Below are 25,695 nucleotides of genomic sequence, written 5' to 3' on the forward strand. Positions count from 1 at the left end.
CTCTCTTCCCGCGGCCGAGCGCCTGCCATCGGGCGCCTTGAGGTCTTCCTCTCCTCGCAGTTGCCTTCCGACGCGACATTTTCCCCGCTCGGGTATAAGAACAGCCCAGCAGCGCCTCCTCTGAGGTGGCCCCTGGGCAGCGCCTCTTTTGCTCGTCCGCACCGCCAGGAGGCGCCCCAGACGCGGCGGGACAAGCATGACGTGCAGCGGGTGCGCAGGAAAGGGGCGCCCAGTCGAGCCCCCCCCCCCGCGGACTGCCTCGGCTGCCACTCGGAACCGGAGCGAGTTTGGGCCGGGAGGGGCGGCTGGGGGGGCTCCCAGGAAGGCTGGCTGCCCCCCCCAGGCACCCCGAGCGCCTCTTGCGCCCCCCCAGCCCTCGCGGGAGGGGCTCGAACGCCCCCCCCCCTGCGCGCTTCCCAGCCCTGCCGAAGGAAGGCTCCGCCCGCTCTGGGCTCCAGAGGACAAATTAGCATTTAAAGAGGACGATTCTGTCAAGCGCGGAGCGGTGCCCGGGAAGCCCGCCCTGCAGCCCGGCGCGGGCGCCTTGTTGCAATCGGGGCGGGCAGTGCGGCTGGCCCCTCCCTCGGGCTCACGCCCACCCAGAGCCCCCCCCCCGCCAAAGCCCCCCCCGCCGCCCGCCGAGATCCCCTTTCTTAAAAGTCACCTGCCCGCCTCCCCTCCCCTCCTCGCCTCCTTTTCTATCCAAACTCATAATTAATCGCTCAAGGCAAAAGTAATGAATGTTAATTGGCCATCTGTACAAAGACTAATTAAAATCTACCATGCTGGGGATTAAAACATACCTATAGCAAGCGATTGAATTGAGAGTGAGAGAGGGGCGAGGGCTGAGAAAAAAAGAGCTGGAAGGGTTGTGCAAAACACAGCCGGGCTGAGGTGTGAGATGAGCTGCGACTTGGGGATCTGAGCAAGACGCCGCCTTTGGGGGGGGGCACGGGGGGGAGGGAGGAACTTTTCTGCTTGGAAATGGCGCAAGGCGGGCATGCACCTGCCAAAGGCCTCCACAGGTCCGGACCGGGAAGGGGCCGTCTTTAAAAAAAATCTTTTTTTGGGGGGGGGGGAGTTGCTGCACCCCAGCAGGAGCAGGCACCCTTCAGTGCTGGCCACCAGGCCAGGTGCCCAGGCCTCTGCTGATGCTCTTCTGGTTTAGCCTCTTTGGAAGAAAAGGGGCGGAGGTCGTGAAGGGAACCTCCAGGCAACGCGAGCGCGCGCGCACACGCACACACACACACAGAGGACTGTCCCCCCAGGCAGCCCTTTCCAATATCCCACCGGCCCTCTTTGCTGCCCTATTGCCGCCAACATCTCAGCTGAGATTGTGGCCAATGAACAATTCGGGGGGGGGGGGGGGTAGGATGGCTTTAGCGGCCTTGCAATGAGCTCCGCCTCAGCCCAGGACCTCAGTGGATCGGAACTGCAACGGAGAAGTCAACCATAAACACCGGACTCTTCGAAGAACGCCTTTCTTTAAGAATTAGGACACAATCAAACGCATGTTCTGCATTCCCTAATAGATAGAATCACAAGCCGATGATCGCTTCCATCTAGCAAACAACGCCTGAGTTGGAGACGGGTCTTTATCTGAATACGCCCCTGTTGCGGTAATATAGATTAAAGCGCAGCGCAGTAAGTAATATTGAGCAATACACGTGTATTCTAGGTGAACTTCTGCACTTTGAATGAACTGTCTTGAGTTTTTTTCTAACAGAATTGTATAACCAAAACAGGTGTGCTTTCATCTTTGACAGCCAATTAAAAATAGTGGACTCTGTCTAGATTTATGTTCTTCTATCAGAAGATGGACCAATGGCGATCTACCAACTTAACTCTTTCTATCATTTCTCACAGATTTGTAGTTTTGTTTTGCAAGTTGGATATAACATCACTTTTTGGCTAACTTGAAGGTTATATAATAGAAAATATGAATATTTAATGAAGCATTAAACCAATCATTGTTTATGCTGTCTCATGAAAAAAGATCTTTGATATCTGCATAAAGTAACTTATAAAACAAATTCAGACAGTATGTTAGAGTTCTGATTGGAAGAAATCTCAGGAGAATCTTGGTGAGAATTTTACCATTGCTATGGGAATCTTGATGCGTTTCATAGAAACTTTGTTTTACACTTAGAGTTAATTAGGAAATGTTAAGCAAACCTAATTCTTATTGCTTTTCTGTGTTCTATTGTTATAGGATTTATATTAATGACCATATATATTTTGATATCTTGCTTCTTTAAGAAACTAGAGTGCAATTCCAATAATAAAGGAAATAAATAAGCTCTAGAAAAGTGTCTGTGTACTTTGATGAGGAGGCGCAAAGCAAAAAGGGCCCTATAAATAATGTACTGATAAGCGGAACTTGTTCAAAGAGCAGTTCTGCTTGACAGGCCTCACTAATTGCCGAAAGGTACCCAAGAGTAAAAGATAAATCTGTCTTTTGAGATGGTAGGATCTTTGGTAAGACGCGGATAAGAGTCCGTTACACCCCTCTGTGGTACCAAGGCGGGAGGGCTGGATCCAGAGGGCATGTGCAATGCACCAGCATAATCAGCTCACTGCCCACAGGTGACCCACCCTATGAGTCCTGAAGACGCCAGCCGAGCGCCCCTCGGGGAAGCTGGCACCACCAGAGCCAGGCCTGGCCGGGCTGCCTCCCTTCTCCTCACCTCCCCAGTACGTCATCACTGCCGACGGACCCCTTTGTAAGACAGCAGGTGGAGCCTGCCCCGGTGTGAACCTCGAACAATCCTGCCAGGGGCCCAGTCACCGTGATTTCAGTTAACTCCATAATGCCGCCTTTGCGCGGATATTACTGCAGAGCCAGTTTGGTGTAGCGGTTAAGAGCGGCAGGACTCTAATCTGGAGAGCCAGGTTTGATTCCCCACTCCTCCACTTGAAGCCAGCTGGGTGACCTTGGGTCAGTCACTTAAGAGCGGCAGGACTCTAATCTGGAGAGCCGGGTTTGACCCCCCACGCCCCCACTTGAAGCCAGCTGGGAAATCTCAGATCAGTCACAGCTCTCTCGGAGCTCTCTCAGCCCCACCGGTGGCTGATTGTTGTTGTGGGGATAATAATGACATAGTTTGTAAACCACTCTGAGTGGGCATTAAGTTGTCCTGAAGAGCGGTATATATTTCAAATATTATTATTATTTATTATTATTAAAATGTGGACGCAAGTCACATGCCCTCCCCCCTCCCTCCTCGCCAAGAGATTGCCCTGGCACTCAGGCATGCCCCTTGCAAGTCCTTCTTGCATGCGGTAGTGCAAGCGGGGCTATTCACTGACTGACCAGTTGGAATACGTCTGAACCCCCCTGTCCACTGCCTCGGAGGCGTGTTTTGTGTGTTTGTCTGTGTCTGTGCAGAGATAAGAATTGCTGAAGTTCAACAATACGCACTGCCACCATCTAGACTGCTGGGAGCTGGGTGTTGTTGTGCGTATGTGTCTGTGCACCACTCTTGATGCATTTTCTCCGCAGGGAGGCATCCCAAAGGCCGAGTCCAGGAAAACGGGATTCTGTGATCCACGCCACCGATGCAAACGGGGCGTCATTTCTGTACTTGGCATAATTTATTCCAGTTTTGTTAGTCGGAGGGGAGGAGCAAGCCAGGTGAAAGTGCTGGAGCCCCAACCGCAGGAGGGAAACTGGCTCTGCCAACCGGCTGCAGTTTCTCCCAGTGTTACTCACATACTTGGAAGACACTCTCGGCAAACAGAGGAGCTAGAAACTTGATAGTTTTTAAAGGAAGAAAAAGAAAGCTCAATTTTTTGTAATGTTGAATTCTGGAAGAATACCACATTTAAATTTTGGTAATTGGGGGGGGGGCGGCCCCTGCAAAATCGTGGAGGAAGAAGTCCTCCTATCCATGGGCTATGCGACTGGTAAGGGAAGTGGCTCCAAGCAGCACCAGGTCTCTGGCCAAGGAGACTGGAGATTGGGGACGGGGTGGAGGGGCGTGCGTGGGAGAGAGAGACGCGGCGGGTTTCAGCTTCCCCGGACTCCTGCTGCGGTTGAACGGAAAAGGCTCTCTCCGGGGAGGATCGGGTCCCTCATATGGGAGGGGTCGCTCGCTCCTCTTCCTCAGGAGCCCCCTGTTTTTCCTTGCAAAGAAAGAGGGAGGTTAATGCAGGCAGGACCTCAGTGGGCGCAAGCAGAGTCCCCCACTGGATTTCCAAAGAGCCACAAAAGCTCACTGTTGACCCCCTTCCCCCAGACGCCTCTCCTCGCATGTGAGCAGCAGCTGTTTTTATGGGGTCTCCGACTCCCCCCTGCGGGTGGCTTGCCTGTTCCGGAAAACAGGGCCGAACTGTTTGTTTCCCTCAGCAGAAAGTGACAAACTCTTCTCTGGCATGCCAGTGTTTAACTGCCACAATGTGAACCCACAATGGCCCACGGGAGACTGCCTGCTTAGAGGCCCGAGGCCCTTCCTCCTCCGAGCCACTCCTTGCGCGGGTGGCCCTGTGAGGCTGCTGGGGCATTCCACCGCTCTCCTTGAACGGGCACAAAGAACCACCGCCCACACGTCCTCTTCTGTTCCTAAACATGTTGGCACACGGGACTAGTGGGCAGAGCAATAAGGACATCAAGCTGGCTCTCCCCTTGGCTGGGTGAGTGCAGCCTTGGCGCCGCCCCATTGAGGGAGCAATGGGGTCTCTCTCCCCAGCTCGCCGACGCACTGACGCAGGCCCTGGACCCTGGCTTTTCGATTTAATTTAATGTATTGAAAGGTGTGTACCCCTGCCTCTCCTCTTGGCTCAACATGCAGCGACAGAAGGTTGCTATTTCTTTGGCATATTTTAGGCATGGAACCTGCGCGGCTCCTGGCTTGCTCTGGAGTAGCTGAGCAAGCTTCTTTCTAAAGGCCTTTTCCAAATTCTCCCTGCTGTTTTTCACTGTCCAGGCTACTGGCAACAGGCGAGGCTGCTTGACCAGAGGGGGGAGGGGGGGTCTGGTCATTTACTCCTGAGTTTTGTAATGTGGGCACTCATTAATAAGCTCCGGGGAGAGTGGAAAGTCCAAGCAAGGGCTGCTGCCCTTTGCATGCCCAGGCTGCCTACCAAGGCCCTTCCCGCTGCCCGTCCTAGCAAAGTTCCAGACCTGCATTCATTCCTCTCAGGCAGGCAGGCAGGCAGGCATTGTCCTGTGGGCTGCAGAGGGAAGGCATGGCAGCCAGCAGCCGGCGGGGGTGGCCTGGCAGTCCAGGTGGTGCCAGACTTCAGGGCTCCTTCCTTGAACTGTTGGCATTGGACAACTGCAGGGAGAAGAACCAGTTCTTCCGCGGAGGGCGACTTTAACCGCAAAGGTTATCAAGGCATCTGCCCAGCTCCCTTTTTGCCCTGCCTTCCTTTGCTTGCCTGTGGCTCCCCTTACTTCAGGGTAAAGAATCATTCAGGCAAGACACAGCAGCGCACTTCAGCGTAGTTCATGGACCTCCAGGGCACTTTGGATGACTTGAGTGCTGTGCGCATGGCTCTGGGGTCACTTCTGAGGATGCCCGTAGTGTGTGGTACGGCGGAGAAGAGATAACAGGGTCCTTTTAATTAGACTGCACCGTCCATTCTCCACCAGGCCTTAAGGAGGGGCGGTGGAAAGGACTCCACCAGCCTGAATCTTGCCTTGCTCCCCCAGCCACGGAAATGTGGAGGCAAACTGGGACTTGATGAGCACCCCTGCAGCTGTCAAGCCCTCCCTCTCCTCCGATCTGGACAGGGTGGGGAAGCGGCTGGGAGCCTTGACTCCCCACCCCACCCCATTTGGAACCCAGCAACCTCCGGAGCTGCCTTGAGAGGGCACCCCCGTCCTTGCATCAAGGTAGGCGCCTCCTTGTCTCGGCCTTCGTCCTCACAGCTCACTTATGGGAGAAAAAGGCTTCCTGTGCCCGCCCGAGACTGGATGGGAACTGCAGTGGCCGAGTGCTCTGGAGAGAGGGAGATCCCAGGGCCGAGAAGGGGACTTCTGCAGGCGTCTGCCCCCTCCCCCCCGTCACACCGCTGCAAGGCTGCTCCGTCCTGACCTCGGGGCTGCTCAGGCAGAGCTTGTTCCTGGCCTCCCAAGGCCTTTGCGCTCCCTCCCATACTCGAGGGCTCGTTCTTCTGAGCAGGGCTCTCCACCCCCTCAACCCCCCAGAGATGGCCGTCCCCAATAAGACCGTATCAGTGTCAAAAAAAAGATCTATACCAGGCTAGAACTGAAGGACACGGATTCATGCAGAGCAATTTCTTCTGCAGCAAGAAGGGCCTGAGAGCGTGGCCTAACGACAGTTTAATTAATAACGCGGTGTTTTGGACCAGAGCCTCCATTAACCCCTCAACAATCACTCATTAAAGCCACTTGGAGCCCCGAGGAACAAGGCCGGCCATCAGCTCTGGGTCCGCTTCTTGGCATCAAAGGCAGTTAGCCAGCTCTCTCCCGCTTTCCCCTCTGCCAGCCATTGGTAAATATTTGACAGGCTCCCACCTCCCAGGATGAGGCCAATGGGTGCAGACCGTCTGCTGGGTTTCTTCTCCCCCTTTTACTTGGGCCAGCTTCCACACGGCCTTCTTAAATATTTATTTGTGTCATTTAAACCCACCTTTCTCATTGAGACTCAAGGCGGATCACACAGTGTAATTCAGGGCAATGGAATAAGACATCGGATAAGCAAAGTAATGGGGCCGGGATTGCAGAAATCTGAAGACAAAGACATTAGACCAAGGTGGAATTACACAGGTGGATAACAATGTAGTGAGAACAAGACAATAGACAAGGCAGAGAGATAATACATGCTGTACCCAGTAGTGTAGCCCACAGCCTCGTTCCCTTTATTAAATCACCTGTGGTGTCGTTTCATAGACCTATTGCTTTTATTTTTAAAAAATGCGCTCCTGACCCATTCTGTTCTCCAGGGTTTGCAGAAAGGCAGACGTGTGGGGGCCAACCTGACCTGCTCAAGTAGGCCATTCCACAATGTGTGTGTGTGTGTGGGGGCAACAGAGAGTGTACTTCTATGGGCAGCTGTTGACCTCGCCCACTTGCAGGGTGGCACGGGGGGGGGTGAATCTCACAAGTGGTTTCTGTGCATTGTGTCCTATGAACACACCAAGAGGCCACTGCAGCCAATGTCAATGTGAGGGATTTTTAGATTTGGAAAAAGCAAAGAATTGGAACAGCAGAAATGGAGGGGGAGGGGTTGATGGTGTATGTTTGCACAATAACCCACGGTGGGGAGAGAGTGGAGGGACAGTGGGGGCTGAAGCAACCCCTGCGTCGACCACCGGAAGCCCCCCCCCCTGTCTGGCTGTTGCTCCTGCTTAGAAGATCCCTGACAGGAAAGAGCACTGATACTGGGCAGGCGGGCGGGCATGGGGGGGGCCCTGTGGGCATCTTGCCTTGCCATGGCTCAAGGGCACTGTATCTGCCTTGGCATGCAGAAAATGCAAGCTTCACTCCCTGGCAGCATCTCCAGTGCAGAGGATTAGCTTGTGGTGATGCCAAAGAACTGGGGAGCCACTGCCCGTCTGAGTAGACCCATCCCAACCTTGCTAGACGGAGGGTCGGATTCAGCATTGGGCACCTTCATGTGTCCATATGCGTCTGTGCATGGAAACTCCCAGGGAAGGGCTGCCAGCTCCAGGCTGGGAAATCCCTGGAGGTTTTTGTGTGTGGAGGCAGAGATCCTGGAGAGGGTGGGGTTTGGGGAGGGGAGGGACCTCGGCAGGGTGTAATGCCACAGAGTCCACCCTCCAAAGCACCACGTTCTCCAGGGGAACTGATCCCTGCGGCCTGGAGATCAGCCGTAATTCTGGGAGAGCTCCAGTCACCTCCTGGAGGTTGGGAACCTTGTTGGGGCAGTCAGTTGTCGGCTGCGTGAAACCGGGTGCTGAGCTGGAGGGCCCAGAGGTCCCGCCTGGCGGGCTCTTGCTTGGGACTCTCCCGGTACTGGCGCCGCGTCCTTTGGCTCCCCCTGCTGGGGACGGAGGCTGCAGGCGCTGCATTCAGGAGCAAGAACGCCGCCAATCCCGCCCCCGCCCCCGGAGACAGACAGACAGACAGAGAACACCCTCCGGGGCGAGGGGTGACTTACCAGCAGCTTCTCCTTAAGACCCTTTTAATTTGCAGGAAGTTGCAGGCCCGTGACCCGGGGGCAGCCCAGGGTCAGCCCTGGGATTTGGAAAGGCACCGCCGCCTTCTCTTTTTAATTTGCAAGGCTTTGCCCTGTCGTGGCTGGGATTTGGGGCCTTGTCCGTAAATTTGCTCCGGGCACCCTGGCTTCAGCGGACAGGAGGGAGGTCAGGTTGCGACCGGAGGCTGGAGACAGGCTTGAATGGGAGCTGCTGGAGGGCAGGCGTCGCCGCAGAGAAATGGTGGGGGGCGGCGCTTGCGTTTTGAAGCGGTGCCCCAGGACAGGGCCAACCCGGGGCATTTCCCAGCCAGCCCGGAGTAACCGCGCCAGAGAGCCAGAGAGATGCCCTTGCATGCCGTGGGGGAGCTGCAGAAAGGAGCCTGGGATATGCCTCTTGGATCACGCACGGGTTCATTGCTGCTCTAAAAAATGTCACCGCTTCAAATTACTCGTCTGCTTTATTGTGCGTTTCAGGGCACCTCTAGAGCAAAAGTGCCGGCGTGTCTTTGAAGCTTCATCGCTGAGCACTACCAGCGACACCCTCCAACCTCTGCACGGCTCTGACCCAAAAGCCGTTTCTCATTGGCCAGACTGGGATCACACCCTCCGGGCTTCTCTCCGCAGAACGGCCCAGGCTGAACAGTGATTCCGAGAGCAGCTCCCTAGGACGGGCCCCTCCTGGGCTGGGCATGATCTCCACGGGGGCTTCTGCTCACCCCTGATGCTCTAATGGCTGGAAGCCACCCAGCCTCCTCCTGGCCTCAGGCTCCCTCTCCAGTTTGCAGGGTGTATTTCAGGCAGGCCTGGAGGTTGCACTCAACCAGCTAATAATATCAAGTTATTGATATGCTGCTTTTCCTAACCAGCTCAAACTAGTTGACATTAAGTAAAAAGTGACAGTGTATAATAAAAACAACATACAGCAGAGCAAAACAATACTATCAAACCCACAGAATGCAAAAAAAGATGTATCCCAACAGCGACAGAAGAACAGCATCAGCCAAACGCCTGCTGGCAGACGAGGGTCTGCTCCCTTTCTGGGACCCCCGATAGAGGCAAATCTCCAGCCCTTAGCAGGAAGGAGGTTCTATAGTTAAAGATCCTGCTGCTAGCTGCAGCCGTAGGGAAGGGGCTGTGGCTCGGTGGTAGAGTATCTGCTTTGCATGCAAAGGGTCCCAGGTCCAATCCCCCCGCACCCTCCCTCGCCTGGGCCAAAAGTCAGGTGCAAAGACCAAAGAAAGATGCCCCATCCGGAATGTTCTGCTACTGCCCGCCCGATCACTTCGCTGGCACATGAGCCGGTGAGGACTGCCTTGTCCAAAGAGGGGCCTCCATCACCAACTGCAGGAGCTTACCCTTCCTCAACAGAGCACAGACCATTTTGGCTCATAGGCCAGTCCTATGTGGCTACTAGCCAAGAGGGGCAAGGGGCCACTTTGCACACCGTGGCCTTCACAGCCACAAGAGTTCTGCTCACAGCTCCGAAGGAAGGTAGATCAAAGGGATCCAAGCAATTGTTCAAGGGCCGTTTCTTACCTGCCCAGCATACTTCTCCCAGGGCAATCCACCTTGAACTCAGAGAGAGAGAGAGAGAGAGAGGCGGGACCGTGAACAACATAAACACACAAAAGGGGAAGAAGAGGATTACGTGGCTTTCCTTAGGAGAGAGTCCATCAAGGGCTTGGCCGTTCACCTTCCCGAAGGACCCTTTTGCCACAGAGAAGGGCTCCACTGGATGGCACTGAGCTGGGGCGAAGGGGAGGGAACAGAGAGATTCCTTTGCTGCTGCCGCCAGTTGCCCGAAGGATGGCACTGGCTCCTTGGCCCTTTCATTGGGCTCAGTACGAGTTTTCCACGGTCACATTTGCTCAGCTCAGCCGCCTTGACCCAGCGGCCCTGCAGACCAAGTGGTTGGGGGGGCACTGGGAGATAACTCTGCCGGCTGCCCCGTTGACTCTCTGCTTCGACGAGGGCATCAGCAGACCAGGCCCTCCGCGTAGGCTCAGAATTCTCCGCAGCAGGCCAGAAGTGAAGCAATGCCATCCGTCTTCGGGGCTGGACATTCCTACCCCCCCCCCCACGTGGATAAGCCCACACATGCCTTGACCCGGCAGCGACTGGACATCATAATGGCCCCATTCCAGCGGCATCACTCTTCGGATTCCTTCCCAGTGCAGAAGAGTAAACTAATGGGGGAAATAAACCAACACCCGTAGCCAGTTGTAGATTTCCCCATTTCACGACTAATCTGAAAAATAACGCGAGGCCTTTAAACTTGGTGATCGTAGAGGCAAAAAGATTCATTCAGCAGTTAGCCTTGATGCAGTCAGTCTGGTAACCGAAGGCGTCCAGGAAAGCATCGGCGGCACCTGCGTTTTATACCTTTCAGTCAACATGGAAAAAATTGTAGGCCGCTCATAAGATCTCATACAGTTCTGTGAACGAACCGCCAGTTCTACCAAGCAACCTGGTCGAGGTGCCTGAGCTCCTGAACCGTGCGGGTTGACACGTCACAGCCAGGAGAAAGGAACACCGTCAGAATAACGTTCTTGGACGGCACCGTTAATTTCAAAACATAACCGGGAGGGAATACCCATGGCCAGAGCTAAATTATATCTCCAGGTATAAATAATGTTTAACCTTCAGTGCACAGTGGAAGCAAACTCACTTGCGCCCCCTTTTTTTATGGCCTCTAAGTTATCATGTTATAAAAAACAATTGCAAGAACAGAAATGCAAAACCTAGGGTGTAGAAGGATTTTAAAACTCCAGATCAATGAGTTTTAATTGGATAGAAGGGGGCTACCCCAAAATTCCCTAACAGAAACCCGGCAGGGCCCTTTCACATGCCAGGCCAGTCCATGGCTGTCCTGGAGGCCTCGAATCTGCGAATGACTCTCACTCCCTTCTTGAGCACTGCATTGAGCCAAACAAACAGGGCTGGGCTTGGACATTGAAGCCTGCCAGGCACAGCAACCTGGGAAACTTCAGCCCTGAGTTCAAGACCCTCCTCCTCAGACTTCTGTCACGGCTCCCAAAGCCATGAATGCCCTCCACCCCTCCGGGTTAGGTCCTAGCCAGGCCTCTGCTGGAAGCCAAGCATCTCGGCTGTATTTTGCAGGGCATCAACTGTAGGACATTTTTGCAGTGAAGTGTACCCGTAATTGTTCTATCTAATTAGAGAAGAAGCTATAGATGAATATACAGTCAGAGTGAGGGGTTAGTTCTGGAATGTGTTGAATCATAATTTTAAAAGGGTTCCTCTGAGCATGTGCTGAATGCATTTCTCTTGCTACTCAGCAATGACAAGAGGTTTTGAGAAGCCGGACGATGTGGCTTCTGCCTCTGGCAAGAAGCATAGCTGGAAAGCAAACCACGGATGGTGGAAAGGTTTCTGTCGTGTCAGTGGTGACAGCTGGCCCTTGGAAGAGCCGGGGCAGGAAAGGTCGCCTTCCACACTGGCTTTGCCAAGCCCTGGGGGAATTGCCCCCCCCCTTCAGCCTGTTGACACGACAGACTCAAACTTGCTCCAAACAAGAGTTTCCTTTGATCGGCAGGCTATTTAGCATCCTTTACATTTGATAAGAACCTGACTGGCCGGCCAGCCTCCCTGCACTGTCTTGCCTGTGTGAGTGGCAGAGAAAGAGATAGAGAGGTCTTTAAACGGCCCACCTCCAGGACAAACTCCGCTTGGGAGGGATCGGTTTATGTCCCAAATCCTGACCTTAGAAAGGGCTCAATGACAGGACTCCCCACCCTGGACATCAAGAACACCCCCCTTCTTTTTTCTGTACCCCTCTTTGTTCTGAAAATAAATAAATAAGAACAGAGAACAGCTGAGAAAAGGAGGTGAGAAAAGGCTCTTCTGGAGTTAATGGCCTCTGTGGGATGGCAGGAGGGGCCAAGCGTGGTCAAGCAGGGTGTGGCCTGGCGCACGGGGGGGGGCGAGGCGGGGGGGGCTCTATGCTGAAGGAAGGCTGTACTCTTTCTGGCAGCTGAGCTGGGGGAATAGCAGATGCAGACAGATGGGGGCTGGGGGTGGCAGCTCAAACTTGGGGAAGAATAGACCCCCCCACTCTCATACATTACTATCACTATTGCTTATTATGACTAGGAGCTTCCCAGCACCCCACCGGTTCACAACTGCTGTGTTGCCGCTGAACCAGGTCTTGCCTGGGTTTCCCCCAGAATCCATTTTATGGCAGAGTTAGCCTTGGGATGTTCAATGGAATCAGGTGTTATTTCTGAGCATACACAGAGTGCCTTCTCCTTCTCACGGATTATCTACAGCCAGCTTTCACAATGGGCAAGGTTCAGATTCCGGGCTCCCAGGCCAAGGGTGCAGCTTCTGCCTGCAGGTGCCTCCCTCGTTAGAATTGGGGGGGGGGAACAGGAAGGGGTCAACAGCCCCCTGGGTGCATTGCTGCCCACCCCCAAGAGGTATTCAGAAACTACAGCTAAGCATTTGATTGCATAATCACAAGGTGGAGATCATAAAACAGAGAACATCAACGCATTAACTAAATAACAACACAGGGTGTAAAATATGACACTACTCACAAGTGGCAGACCTATTTTCACCTGGCTTAAGAGAAGTCAGAAAAATGGGCCGCAAGGCAAGCAACCTTACAAGCATCCCTGCGGAGTGGGACCTGGCTCTCTTCAAGGGGGAGGGCATTCCAGGGGAGGGGGGGAGGGGGACTCCATTTCGAATGGTTGCTCATCTTTCCAAAGAGGGAGGGGGCAGCAGAACTTCAGCTTCTCTCCTCTCAGCTGACAGCAGGTAGAAGCAGGAGGGGATGTGTGGGGCGAGAAGGTGCCCCTCGCAGCCCCTCAGCGCTCTTTGAATTTGATCTAGGAATGAACTGGCAACCTGCGTAGATGAGGCGGAGTTGGTGCGAGATGAACGGCAGTGTGCGAAACCGTTGGGCGCCAAGTGCCTCCTCCTGCCCACTTCCTGTCTGCCCACCCATGCAGAGTGGAATCCCAAGGTCACCAGTGTGCATCTGACCGTGCCTGGAAAGGGGCATAGCTGGTGCATCTGCCACAGCCAGCCCAAGGAGCCCCTGGCCACAGGCCAACATGGGAATGTGCTGCAGTGACGTTGGATCCAGCCCCACTCTCGGGCGGCACGTCTCATCCCCAAAGGGGAGCTTGCCCGCCCCCCCCCCCCCCGGACTCAGCAAACTTCCCACTTGACCCTTTTCTTTATAGGAGACCCTGCAATCAGAACACGCCAGGAGCAACCACTCCGCGCTCCCTTCTTTGGAGGGGATAGGAGAGGCCACGACCTCTCCAGAGCCGCCTCCTTTCTTCGGTTCTAAGAGAAGGGAACGTCTCCAGACCCAAGCCCACGTCTGCTGCCTGCCATGAAGTTGTTTAAGAAGGGAGGGGAGGCGTCCCAGGAGTCGGGGGCGGCTTTAGAAAGCAGCACCCTTGGAAATGGGAGGGGAGAGGGGGGATCTCAGACCCTCTGCCTCGAGGGAAGCCTCCAGGGCCAAAGGTGGTCTTTGAGCCCTCGCCAAGAAGACGGCCGTGCGGTCTCATTTTATGCCTTTGACCTGCTGAAGCCATTTGCCACCCTGGCAGCGCCACTGGTTGGCAGGTTGTCGGCTGAGCAATGTTTGAGTCAGGAGCACCCTCGTGACCGACGAGATTCCCGGGGCGTCGAAGCTTCGCAGAGTCGGAGCGCCTTGGTCAGTTACGGAGTTGAAGGCCGGTCTTTCAGCACCCTCTGCTGGCTATAAATGATATGACATGAAATGCTTTAAAAAAAAAACAGGTTGGAGTATATTGACTAGTTATATATTAGAATATGTTGCGTATTGACTACTATATTGACTAGTTAGTTCTGTGATGTATCGGTTGAGTCATGATGACCAAGTCACGATCAGGCTGCAGTTAAAAGGGCCCTTTCTTTCTTTCTTTCTTTCTTTCTTTCTTTCTTTCTTTCTTTCTTTCTTTCTTTCTTTCTTTCTTTCTTTCTTTCTTTCTTTCTTTCTTTCTTTCTTTCTTTCTTTCTTTCTTTCTTTCTTTGGATTTATACCCTGGCCTCCCCTTTTATTTATTGTGTGAGCGTGTGTGCGTATATATGCACACACACACACAATAAATAAAAGGGGACAACTTAAAGCCCACTCAGACCAGTTTACAAAGTGTGTTATTATCCTCATGACAATTATTTATTGTGTGTATATGTATACATGTATATGTGTGTGTGTGTATGCATAGGATCTGAACAGTTATTTATTTATGTATATGATTTGAACTGTTGTATGTATATGTATATGATTTGAACTGTTATTTATTTGTGTATGTGTGCGTGTATGTATAGAGTTAGGACACTCGGTATATTGCTCTGACTGTCCCTTTAATATGTAGATCGCTATTCTCAGGATTTCCTCCTCCTGACTTCCTCCCTCTCACTTCTTCTCTTCCTGGCATTGTTCCAGGCAACACCTCTCTCCCTCCATCTTGCAAGCATGGATATAGGCCTTGTCTTAGCACCCATGTCCATCCTTAGACTAGGTAGGTAGTTAGGATCTGTTTCTCTTCCTTTCCTATCAGAGTATGGAGTTCCTACAATACAGAACTCTCATTTCTTTTCTAAATATAAACCAAGTGTATGATTAATTATTTTCTCTCCTGCACACACACCGGCCAGCAGAATAAGCTCACAACCACCGATAATCACGTTTCCTCTGCTTAGTGAAGCATTGCAAAACATTATTGGAGGTATTTATCTCCCACTCCATCAATGTTAAACATGCTCAGTATATATGTAGCATGATTAGTGCTTAAGCACCACACATACATTATATCTGCCATCTTCCTTCTGACTATCCAATATGATAAACCAGAATTATTGCCTCCATACTGCAGATGAAAAGCTGAGACTGCCCCCCCCCCAGTGTGCCTAGGGCTATCTAGTGAGTCCACAGGAGGACAGAGGGTTGCAGCAGGGACGGCCTAGCTCAGACTTTAGCTCCTGCACAAATTTCAGGAGCTTTTTCCTCTTGGAGCTTCTCAGAATTTATACTGAACCTTCTCTTGTTGGGAAGAGGGGTTAGTTCTCCCTCCCAATCCCCATTAAGATTTTTAAAAACATCACCACCACCACCACCACCACCCCTCCGGGGATCCAGGGCCAACTCAAGAGTGTGTAAAGTTGTCCGAGAAGAAAATTTTTTAGGGTGGAGTTACTATTCTGGGAGCAGCTGAAAAGAAAGGCTGGTTCCCAGGTAGTTTCAACGCACAGCCTCTTTCAACCCAGATTGTAAAGGAATCCTTTACTTACAGTTGGAGCCAGTGAACGAGACATGGTTCCATCCGAAGCAAGATACATCTTTATTGGTCCAGATTCATTTGTAGACAAGCGGTGAATTCATGATAGCTGTTGCATCCTTGCTTGAGGGGGTAAGTTGCAGAACAAAGGAGGGAAGCTAGACCATAAACTAACAGGAGGACCTACAATAAACTTCTCAAATGTCCTGCTGTCCCAATGTTGGAGAGGGAACTACAATTCCCATGAGCACCAATTGTTAAAGGGACAGCACATAGTTCTGACTACGCAGATACAGAGGCTTTCTAAGCTGCGGAAACAGTACAGTGACCTCTTTGCCTCTGAAGTGGGGTGTGGTCCCCTTTTCCTGGCAAGCTAGATTTTGAGTACTGCCTGGCTCCTCCATCTTGGGAAAAGCTGTGTGTCTGTGTCTGCATGCTAATTTGTCTGGTCAACATAAGCGAATAACAACAGCCGTTGCACAACCTGTGGAACTAAATTATCATGTTAAAAAAATCTCTGCAGGCACAACCCCTACCAGGCCAAGGGCAATGCTGGGCCCCATCAAAGTGAAACAGGCCCTGGCACCCTGCGGAGCAGTTTTTCCCAGGAGGGGGATGTGTAGCGGTGTGTGGAAAGCAACCCCACTTGCTGCGTAGCTGGTAAAATAGGACGGCACAGAAGCCCTGCCAGACCACAACAGTTGGCAACCAAAAACTGACCCCACCAGTCCAGCAGGAGAGCCTGTGTGATGCGTGTAAATAAATCCAGAGGCTACACCCAGTGAGCAACCCAGCCCTACAGGAGGGGGGGGGCACCATTCTCGGGCTTTCCCTCGACAACCTTCAGATGCTTTACTGGGGAAGATTGTCGCATTTGCTTGGGATGGGACGGGGTTGGACGGCCCCTTGAACATCCTGGGCGAGTTCCCCTCCCCTGCAAGGTTGCTGGCAGCCACTCTGCCTGGTGGTTCTCCTCTTGTGTCAGCACTGAGCAGCAGAGAGGCGGGAGGGGACGACCGCTGAGCTTCCTCCGTCCTCTGGGCTGTCGGCCTGGTGACATGATGGGGGCAGCCCATCCCTTTGATGTGCCCCGGGGAGACATGCAGGGCAAGGGTGGTGGGCCACGCCGCTGGAATCCTGCCAGGGAAAGACACGGCGTTTTCAGAGCGACTTGCTCCCGTTCTTCTTGAAGTAGGTGGTGGGTATTGGCTACAAGCGGCCAGCACAGGAACGGTGGGGCAGGGCAGTAGAGCAGCCCCACCGCCTCCTGCTGACAGTTTTCCACCTTTGCAGTCTTTCTTTTCTCCCAGGAGGATTCAAGTTGAGCCATCTTCTGAGACGGAGGGCAGATCGTTGCATCCATAACCATGTTTAACCCGGCCAACGTAGCCCCGTGCTAAATGCCCTGCTCCCAAATGTCTTTTAATTGTTCCCCAGGAGAGATTACCTTTTGGGACCTGCTAAATATTGACTGCCAGGCCCAAATTAGTGGTGGAAGAAAGTGCCATCAAGTCATAGCTGACTTTTGGCGACCCCTGCTGGGGCTTTTAAGGCAAGAGACTAACAGAGGTGGTTTGCCACTGCCTGCCTCTGCAACCCTGGCCTTCGTTGGGGGTCTCCCATCCAATTACGAACCCCGACTGACCCCACTTTGCTCCCGAGATCTGGCCCGCATGAATCAGGCACGTGCTCTTGAGGAGCCTTGCTTGCATCCCCCCCCCCCGCCCTTGATGCTGGTTTTACTTCCCTCTCATGGACCTTGCTCGAGTCTAGAATCCAAGCCTCCGCGTTCGCATTCTGGCTGCCAGGGGTCAGCCCTGCCTTGGACTTCCCCCTGGCACCAGGTCTTGCTGCTGGGCAGGATTCCACGCGCTGTGCAGTGTGTTTTCCTGAACTCCAGAATCCAAGCAAGCCGCCATCACGGTTGCTCTGGCTATTAATGTGAATCATGTGACCAGAAGTGCCTCTCAGCCGTCTTCCAATCTGCCCTAATACAGAGAAAGTCTGGGCGGATGGAGAGTTCACTGCTCAAGGCTTCTCCTCGGATAATCCCCAGACCCCTCTGGCGTGCGCTCTAGTCCGCAGTATTTAATGCGATTAGTCCCCAGCATGGGCTGTCCCAATGTGAACTGCCAGCTTCTACTCCTAGGAGTCTTGCAGCCTCCTGCTTCGGCCTCCTCACCTCTCCCCAAACCAGCCCAGATTCCTTCCCTTCTAAGCACCATCTGTGGCAGCCGCTTGAGATTGCTCAGTGATGTGCAAATGGCAACTTTGCACATGCTCATAGCCAAAGAGCACAATCTTCCTATGCTAAATAGCAAGCAATAATATCCTTTCAGATACTGCATGACAACTTTTGCTATAATCAAAAAGGAGGTAGTTGTGAATTTCCTGAATGTGGTAGTTGTGAATAACCCCCAAATCTCTGTCCGCTTACGGAGACTTATTGGCCAGACGAAGCAGCCTGGGGCACCGCCCATATGCGGAACAGCCCCATGGGATTCAACCCAATGATTGCACATATGGGCGGTGCCCCAGGCTTCTTTGTCTGGCCAATAAGTCTCCGTAAGTGGGCAGTTCTTGCAGTGAAGGGCAGTAGCCAAGTTTGAGGATGTTACCAAAGTATACAGGATGGCGAAAACAAAAGTGGGCTGTGAAGAGCTCCAGGATAATCCCTTGAAATTGGGTGACCAGGTAACAACACGGCAAACAAAGTTCACTACTCATTAAGTGTAACATGATGCACACTGTAACACCCACCCCTCACCTTTAACTGTATGCTTATGAGACTGCAACTGAGATTTTGGGGTTACAGTGGACAGCTCAATGAAAATACTGACTCAGAGTGGCACAGCAGTGAAAAGGGCAAACTGCACACTGAGTAGTATTAGGAAAGATTGAAAATAAAACAGCCGATACTGTAATGCCCCTGCATAGATCTATGGTGCCTTCTCCTTTGGAGTACCGAATATACTTCTGGTGTCAGGGCTTGCCACCGCTGCCACTGGGCGTGGCACTGGGCAGTCTGCTCCTGACATCATAGGGGGGCCAGGGATGCTGCAGGACCCTGCTCTGTGGAAGGAGGGGCAGTATACCTCACCCAGACTCCCTCTCAGTCCACTCGCTGGCCTGCTCAACCTGGCCTGCTTGCCCCGTGTCCTTCTTCATCCCCTCCTTCCAGAACTCTCCTCCAAACCTCCACTCTTGCATTGCACCGCTCTCACTCCACATCATCACTCCTCACTGACACCCACCACCCCAGGGCTCTTCCCAGCCAGCTTTTATAGGGCTTCCTTCTACTGTCCCACCCCTCTTCCAGCCTGGTCTTGGGCTGCACCAAGCAGTTGCAGCTGGGGTAGCTGATCTGGCCCCACTGACCAGCCCCAGCTGTGCCTTGTTCCCTGGCTGCCCAGCCTCCCTGCCTTGGCTGATTGCTGAAGGCCTGTCCAGCTGCAGTTCCCTGGCTAGCAGCCCGGCCTCCCTGGCTGAGCTGATGGCTGAAGGTGGGTCCAGCTGCAGCTCCTTGGCTGGTTGCCCAGGGCTTCATGCAGAGTGCCTCCACTAGCCCCACCTGGAGTGGCTTGGCTTTTGGCAACTCCTGGGCCAGGCTACTATTTCCTAGCTGGGGCGTGGCTTTGGGTTGTTGGGGCTGCTGCTGCTTCTCCTCCTCAGGTAAGGCCTTTGGGTGGGTGACTGCTGGGCCCCCAATCCCTCTGCCCTTGCCCCCTTCCGCCTTGCTTAGTCCCCTTTCCTTCCCCAGGGGAGTGGGACTCGCTGGCCTTTCTCTGTCCCCCCCTGCCTCCTGAGGCCCTGGGCCTTTGCCCCTTGCCCCTGGCACCGGCAGGTTCTGGCCCCATTTGCCCATGGGAGGGGTTGGCCTGCTGTCCCCCAGCTGCCCCCTCTGCCTGCCAGTCAGACCAGTTGATCTGCTGTCTGCTGGCTGACCAGTTGACCTGCTGGCTGCTGGCTGCCCCCTCTGTATGCCCATCTGCCCGGTTGACCTGCTGTTCCCTCCTACCAAGTCTGGGGGCTGGGACCCAGACCCCAGACATCTGGTCTTTGTATCTCTAAACGGATATAGCAGAGCTGGCAAAAGTGCAGAAGAGGACAACCAAGATGGTTCAGAGGTAGCCACACCTTTCCTATGTGGAAAAGCTGGAGAACCGGGGCCTTTAAAAGTTCAGGATAAAAGAGGAACACAGGGGGGATATAATAGAGGTTTATAAAGATATGCACAGGGTGGAGAAAGTGGATTGCAGGAGCTTTTGTTTGCAGTCTGGGAGTGCTGTTAAATCCTGTGCTGCTTACGGATGCCCAAGCAGCATCCACTGCCAGGACCACCACCTCCTAACTGGAGTTGGTATGCCAGCTTCAGCCCTTGCCAGGGGAAAGGATGGTTTTGCCAGTGACCTATGCTTTTGTAGCATTTTGGAATAATCATGCCACAATGCAAGGGTCCCCAGCACAGTGCCCCCGGGCACCATGGTGCCTGCCAACTGTTCTTAGAAAGTGGGTGTGGCAAAGTGGCGCTACACCCAGCAGAGCATCTGATTGGCCATTGGAGATAACGGGCTGTGCAAGTATTTTAGAATTGCTTTAGCAGCAGCTGCTGGACTTGTCACCAAATAACCTTCACACACTCAGAGGCAGCTATCCATTTGTTCAGAGGCCTGTCTTAGGTTTATTCATGTATCATTCCCCACTGGGGTCCAACGCACATCAAGGTCGGCACTCGCCTGGAATGAACGCAGGTGCTGGCTGAGGACTTCAGTTCAAACACAAGCATCGTTTCTGCACAATGAAGACACGAGCACACTGCACGGAGCACTCTGGGCCTGAGCGCAGCTGTCTGGCCGACACACGCAAAGCGGCAGAGCCTTGCTGGCGTAGCAACGTATTTGTGGGGCGAAGAGTCATACAGGGATGAGGAACGCACCAGGATCTACAAGGAAGTTTAGACCAGGGCACAACTGGGCATGCCCTGTCTCTTCATGGAGCCCTCCTTTGCCAAGGGCCCGGCCTTTCTAACAGCTGCCGCAAGTCACAACTGCATAAAAAGGCACGGGGGAAAAGTGTGGGCAACAACTGGAGCCAGAGAGAGGGCCGCAGGTCATATTCCAGAAGTGGCCTCGGCACCCCCAGGCTGGCTGCAGGGGAAGAGAAGATCCCGGCCCAGCCCAGCCCAGCAGCACGATGGCCAGTGGAGGCCAGCCAGCACACAGACCTGGCCAAAGGGCAATCCAGGAAGCGCGGCAGCTGACCGAGCGCCCTGGAAGTGAGAGGGGGCTGCACGGGGAGGCGCTCCAGCAGCCAAGGGCCAGTCAGCGGAAGGGGACAGACACCTTGGAGTGATTCCCTCCAGCCCGGGCCCCACGGAGGACAGCCGTCAGTGCCTGGCCTGTAATATTCCCGTTGCTGAAGTACCATGCGACTACTCAGGAGCAATATGAAAATCCCTGCGTACAAGCAGCAAGTGCAGGGAAGAGGCTTTGCTTTCGACCGGCTCTTCCTGGTTCGTACGGAGGGATTCTCCGGAGCGTGCCCTCACGCAAACCCCTTGCCAGCTGGCTGAGAAGGACAGCCAGGCCGGCCCCTGCAGGCTGGGGGCTGAGCTGCCAGCAGCTGCTGCTCATAGGACAGGCTCAGGGAGGAAGCAACGTCAGAACAAACAAGTCAGGCTGCCTTTGTGTGTGTGTGTGTGTGTGTGAGCGCACAGCGCAAAGAGAGCACATGCAAGGGACATGACACTGCCCAGCTGCAGGGGCCACCCAGGCCACAAGGAGTGGCAGAGAAGCTCAGGCCATGAGGCCGAAGTGCAGAGAAGGGGGGCAGCAACAGCCTCCTGCAGAGTCGAGGCAGGTGGCCAAGTCGGTGCCCTCTGCCCTCCCCCTTCGCTTTCAGCGCTCTGCCCTCCCTCAGCCCCACTTCCATGTTCCTAAAGGTGACACATGCACACTGCAGGCTGGCCTGCCTCATGCCTGGCCACCCCGTGGACCTCTTGGCAGCCGCTGATGCCCCCACCCTGGCTGCCAAAATGGCCCTGGAAAGAGCAAAGGCTCAATGGCCCTGCCTCAGACTCACGCCCAAAGAGGCCAGCCTTCTCCGGGGAACGCCATCTTCACCCTCGTCTGCCTCCACACTGAGCGGGCCCTGCCACTCCCCGCCCTACCTGCCACGATTACCACAAGCATTCCCCCCACCTGCTCCCTCTCCCCAAACCGACAGCAGACTGCCAACTTCTGCCCTGAAGGGAACAGCAGTGCTGCCACCGACACACTCCGTGCTGGGCATCTGCCCCGTCCAAGCTGCCGTGGAATGGCTTGGCAGGGGGCCCCTTGCCTTTGCGCCCTGTGCTGAGCCATCAGCTTCCCATATGTGGGGGACACAAAAGGGCCCTCCCTGTTATGCCAGACCCCTTCCTTTCATACAGCGGGAGGTGGGGGGTGGGAGGGAGGGAGGGAGGGAGGGAGGGAGGGAGAGAGAGAGAGAGAGAGAGAGAGAGAGACGTCCCCCATGTGCTTCCGCGCCATCACGGCACAAGGCTCTGCATAACACATTCACAGCATGGCATGGGCAGAGAAGATAACACTTCTGGGCAGCACCTGAAAGAGTCTTTCACAGCAGCCAGAGCGGAGGTGGTGCCTGGAGCAGGGCACGAGTCCGGATGCTCAGGGGTCGTAGAAGTCGACATGAGCCCCCGATTCAAAGGTGTTCTCCAGAAGGAGGCGCAGCAGCTTCTGGGACGACACGTCACAGTCTAGCAGTTGCCCCTTTTGCTTCATGAGGAGGAACTGCTCACGTAGTTCCAGATCCCCGGACTTGGTGCGTGCCAGTTCCTGCATGTCAGTGTCCAGGGGGCCTGGGGAAAGAAAGGACAACCACAAGAGTGTAAAGTGGATGCCCTGGGGGGCGGGGGGGGGGGCGGGAGAGGAGCATGCCGGGCCTCACCTGGCGCATAGTTGAGCACTCTGACGTCTGGCTCTTCAGCTGCCAGAACTCGGAACATCATGTCGCGGGCAGCCTTCCCCGTGCAGTAGAGGGTCCAACTCTTAAAGGGCTTCAGGGCGCAGAGCGAGGAGATGTTCACCACCATTCGGCACAAGCCCGGCTCCGCGGGGAAGGCCTTCAGCAGGGAGGAGGTAAGGCACAGTGCGGAGGTGACGTTGAGCATCAGGTAGCTGTTGACTTCCGCCGGGCTGGTGAAGTCCACAAAGGCTTTGGAAATATCGCCAAGGGAGCCTAGGAGAGGAGAAGAGAGGAGCAGGCTGTGCGAGCAAGCCAATCTGCCTCTGTGGAAAGAGCGGCCTCATCACCAGCAAAGCCCAAGTGAAATGTTGCCGCAGCAGATCCTCACAGAGCAGCCGCATGACCAGAGGACTGCAGGGGCCCACCTGCCCGGACAGAGGCCCCCACCCTCTTCAGTCAAGTCAGGGCGGAGGGTCAAACCAGGCAGGGTTGGTGGGGAGCCCAGGCAAGGGGCCATCTCCGGAGGGGCCAGAGCACGGCACACGCAGCGGGACAGTTCAGGCCCAGGCCGAGCGGCACTCGGAACCACACGAGACATCCAAAGGCGGCGCTCCTGGGCTCTCCCGTGGCACTGTCTGTTCCGACAAGGTGGAGGAAAGACAGGAGGGGCTCTTTGCTTTGCGGACAGAAGCTTTAGGGAGGAAGGAAGCAGACCCCAGGACACGCAGGTCACGGCCTGAGAGGTGTCACGGCTGTGTCCCCAGGGCACGAGGGGGTGGGGAGAGCCGGTGGCAGGCAGTGCCCTGGCAGGGTCCCACTCCCCCGGGGAAGGGCCGAAGGAGAGGGGCGAGTCTCTGCTGCCTGCCTGCGCCCCTCCCTGGCCGGCAAGAATGGCCCCCCTCCCCGTGGGCTCCGTCGTCCAGGGCTCTCGTCCCCCTTCATTCTGCGCCCGATCCGGGCCCGCGGGGCAGGCGCCCAAGTGCTGGAGCTGCAGCCCGGCCGCTGCCTTGGAGGCCTTCCGGGGAGTGAGGCCGGGCTCTCCTTACTCGCGAGAATTTCTAGCAGCTTTACAGGAGCCACTTCCCGGGGGTGGGGGGGTGGGGAGCCGCCCTGCAAATGCTGCCCCCTCCCCAAAGCGGGGAGCGCCGCCTGCCCGCCCAGCCCTCTCCGCTTGGGGGCTGGCCCGGCCCAGGGGCGGGGGGCAGCAGCCGGGCCATCGGCCTCCCGGGAGAAGTCCGGCGGGGGGGGGGGGCGGCGGCAAAGGACCTGCTGGACAGACCGGCTGCGCGTCCGCCCGAGCCCCTCGGCCCCGCCGCCGCCGCCGCCCGGCGCAAAGCGGCCTCGCCCGCCCGCCCGCGCTCACCGGCGTTGTTGACGAGGAGGAGGCGCTGGAGGCGGGCGGCGGGCGGCGGCGGGGCGAGGGCGCGGGCGGCGCGCAGCAGGCGGCGCAGGCCGTCCTCCGAGGCCAGGTCGGCGGGCAGGCTCCGCAGGCGCAGCGCCGGGCAGGCGGCCGCCAGCTCGCCCTCCAGCCGCCCCAGCGCCGCCGCCGAGCGCGCCACCAGCAGCAGCGCCGAGCCGCCCGCCAGCCGCGGGGCCAGCGCCAGCGCCACGCTGCGCCCCAGCCCGCGCGACGCCCCCGTCACCACGCACAGAGCCCGGCCCAGGCCCCCCGGCCCGCACCCCGGCCCCGGCCCCGGCCCCGGCGCCTCCGCCATGGCGCGCCGCGCTGCTCCGCTCCCGGCTGCCGAGGGGCGCTGCGCTGCGCTGCGCTGCGCTGCGGGGGGCGGGCCCGGGCCGCGGCTCCTCCCGCCGGGCGGCCAAGAGCTGAGCGGGAGGGTCCCGGGCGGGCCGCGGGCCGGCTCAGCGAGTCCCCTCCCGGGCCCGCCGCCAAAGGACTCGCCCGGCCTGGAGCCCGCGGCGGAGGGGGCGAGGCCAGCCCTGGTTCCCCCCCCCCCCCCAGCGGGGCGAGGCGCCTCGCGCGGGTTCCAGCCGGGCTCCGGCAGGGGCGGGGAGGGCGAGCGCGCGGCGGAGGCTCCCGGGGCCGTGGCGCTCCAGGCGGCTCCCCTGCAGGGCGGCCGCATCTGCCGCAGCGTTTGGCCGTTGGGCTGGAAGGAAAAGGCTCTCTGGAGACAAGAGCCGGAGCCGGAGGGCGGATTTCCCACGCGCCGGGGACCGCCTTTGTGCGGGACGGCGGCCGGACAAGACCTGCGAGCCCTCGGCCACTGCGCGGGTTACGTGCCCGCCGCTGCCAGCCGTTCCTTCCTTCGATTCCTTCATTCCTTCGGAACACTTCCTGCCTCCTCTCCGGAGACGTTGCTGGCTTTCCCAGGGCCCCGTGCTGCTTTTCGAGGCTGCTTTGGAAACAAAAGTGCAGCTTCGGAACTTGCGGTCAGGCAAGTCGGACCTGCTTCTGCCGCTGGCCCTGCGGCGAGGAGGCCTTTCGGATCGTCTTCCAGGAATCACCCGGCTTATTGGGGGCAATCCTGGGCTATGGACATTCTGCCTTCCAGGCAGGGGGGAAACGGCCGGTGCCCCTGAAGGACACACCGGGTGTGTGTCACAGAGTCAGCTCGGGGGAGGGTGTCCCGAACAGAAACAGAATCAGCAGCGAGTGGTTCACATGGAACTGCCCTCGAAGGGCCTGTTATGGGTCTTTAGGGTGCCATAGCAGGACTCCCGTTGTGTTTTTTACTACAACACGCTGCTGTGGTGATTCCTTTGCAACGCAGGGTGGAAGCCCGCATCAGGCAGGATGTTAAAACAAAACAAGGGGAGAGGGAAAAGCCCCCCTTCTGGTCCTGAGCCCCCCATGCTTGCAGCTGCTTGCTTGATGCTGTAGCGTAGCGGTTACATGGCTGGGCTGTGAATCCTCACTTCTGCCCTGAGCTCAGCAGGTGTCTCTGGGTCAGCCACTCCTCTCAGCCCCAGATCCCCGGCTGTTTTCTGGGGATAAATAATATTGACACTGACTTTGTTCACCACGCTGAGTGGGGCACTCAGCTGTCTAGAAGAGCAGCATACAAGCACAGTCTTGTTGTTATAATGATGATGATGATGATGATGATGAAAGCCCCTTCCCGTGTGCAATGCTGCCCCAATGTCAGCGGTGTGGGGTGTGGGGGTGTTTGCTGGCCTCTCGGTCGGAAGCTTCCCTCAGTCTGCGCACCTGCACGATGGGAACATGGAGGCTGCAGGGGGGCAGGCAGCAGCCGCTCTGATCTGGAGGCAGGAGTGGGGGGATCTCTTAAAAGACCTCCAGCAACTCGATTTATTTTATATCATTTATGTCATTTATAGTCCGCCTTTCTCACTGAGACTCA

The 25,695-nt window shown here is 55.9% G+C and overlaps 1 protein-coding gene across 1 annotated transcript; it reads right to left on the reverse strand.

The window, feature by feature from the left end:
- Window positions 1–20,062: 20,062 nt before the first annotated feature.
- On the reverse strand, window positions 20,063–24,128 carry SPR (sepiapterin reductase). The gene is made up of 3 exons (XM_054990506.1): window positions 23,739–24,128; window positions 22,358–22,648; window positions 20,063–22,268 (listed from the first exon to the last, which is right to left on the reverse strand). Exons 1-3 carry the CDS (start codon window positions 24,088–24,090, stop codon window positions 22,078–22,080), a joined length of 834 nt encoding a protein of 277 aa, XP_054846481.1. The 5' UTR covers window positions 24,091–24,128; the 3' UTR covers window positions 20,063–22,077.
- Between the last annotated feature and the right edge of the window lie 1,567 nt (window positions 24,129–25,695).

This window comes from Eublepharis macularius, chromosome 10, assembly GCF_028583425.1.
Source record: "Eublepharis macularius isolate TG4126 chromosome 10, MPM_Emac_v1.0, whole genome shotgun sequence".
Classification (NCBI taxonomy): domain Eukaryota; kingdom Metazoa; phylum Chordata; class Lepidosauria; order Squamata; family Eublepharidae; genus Eublepharis; species Eublepharis macularius.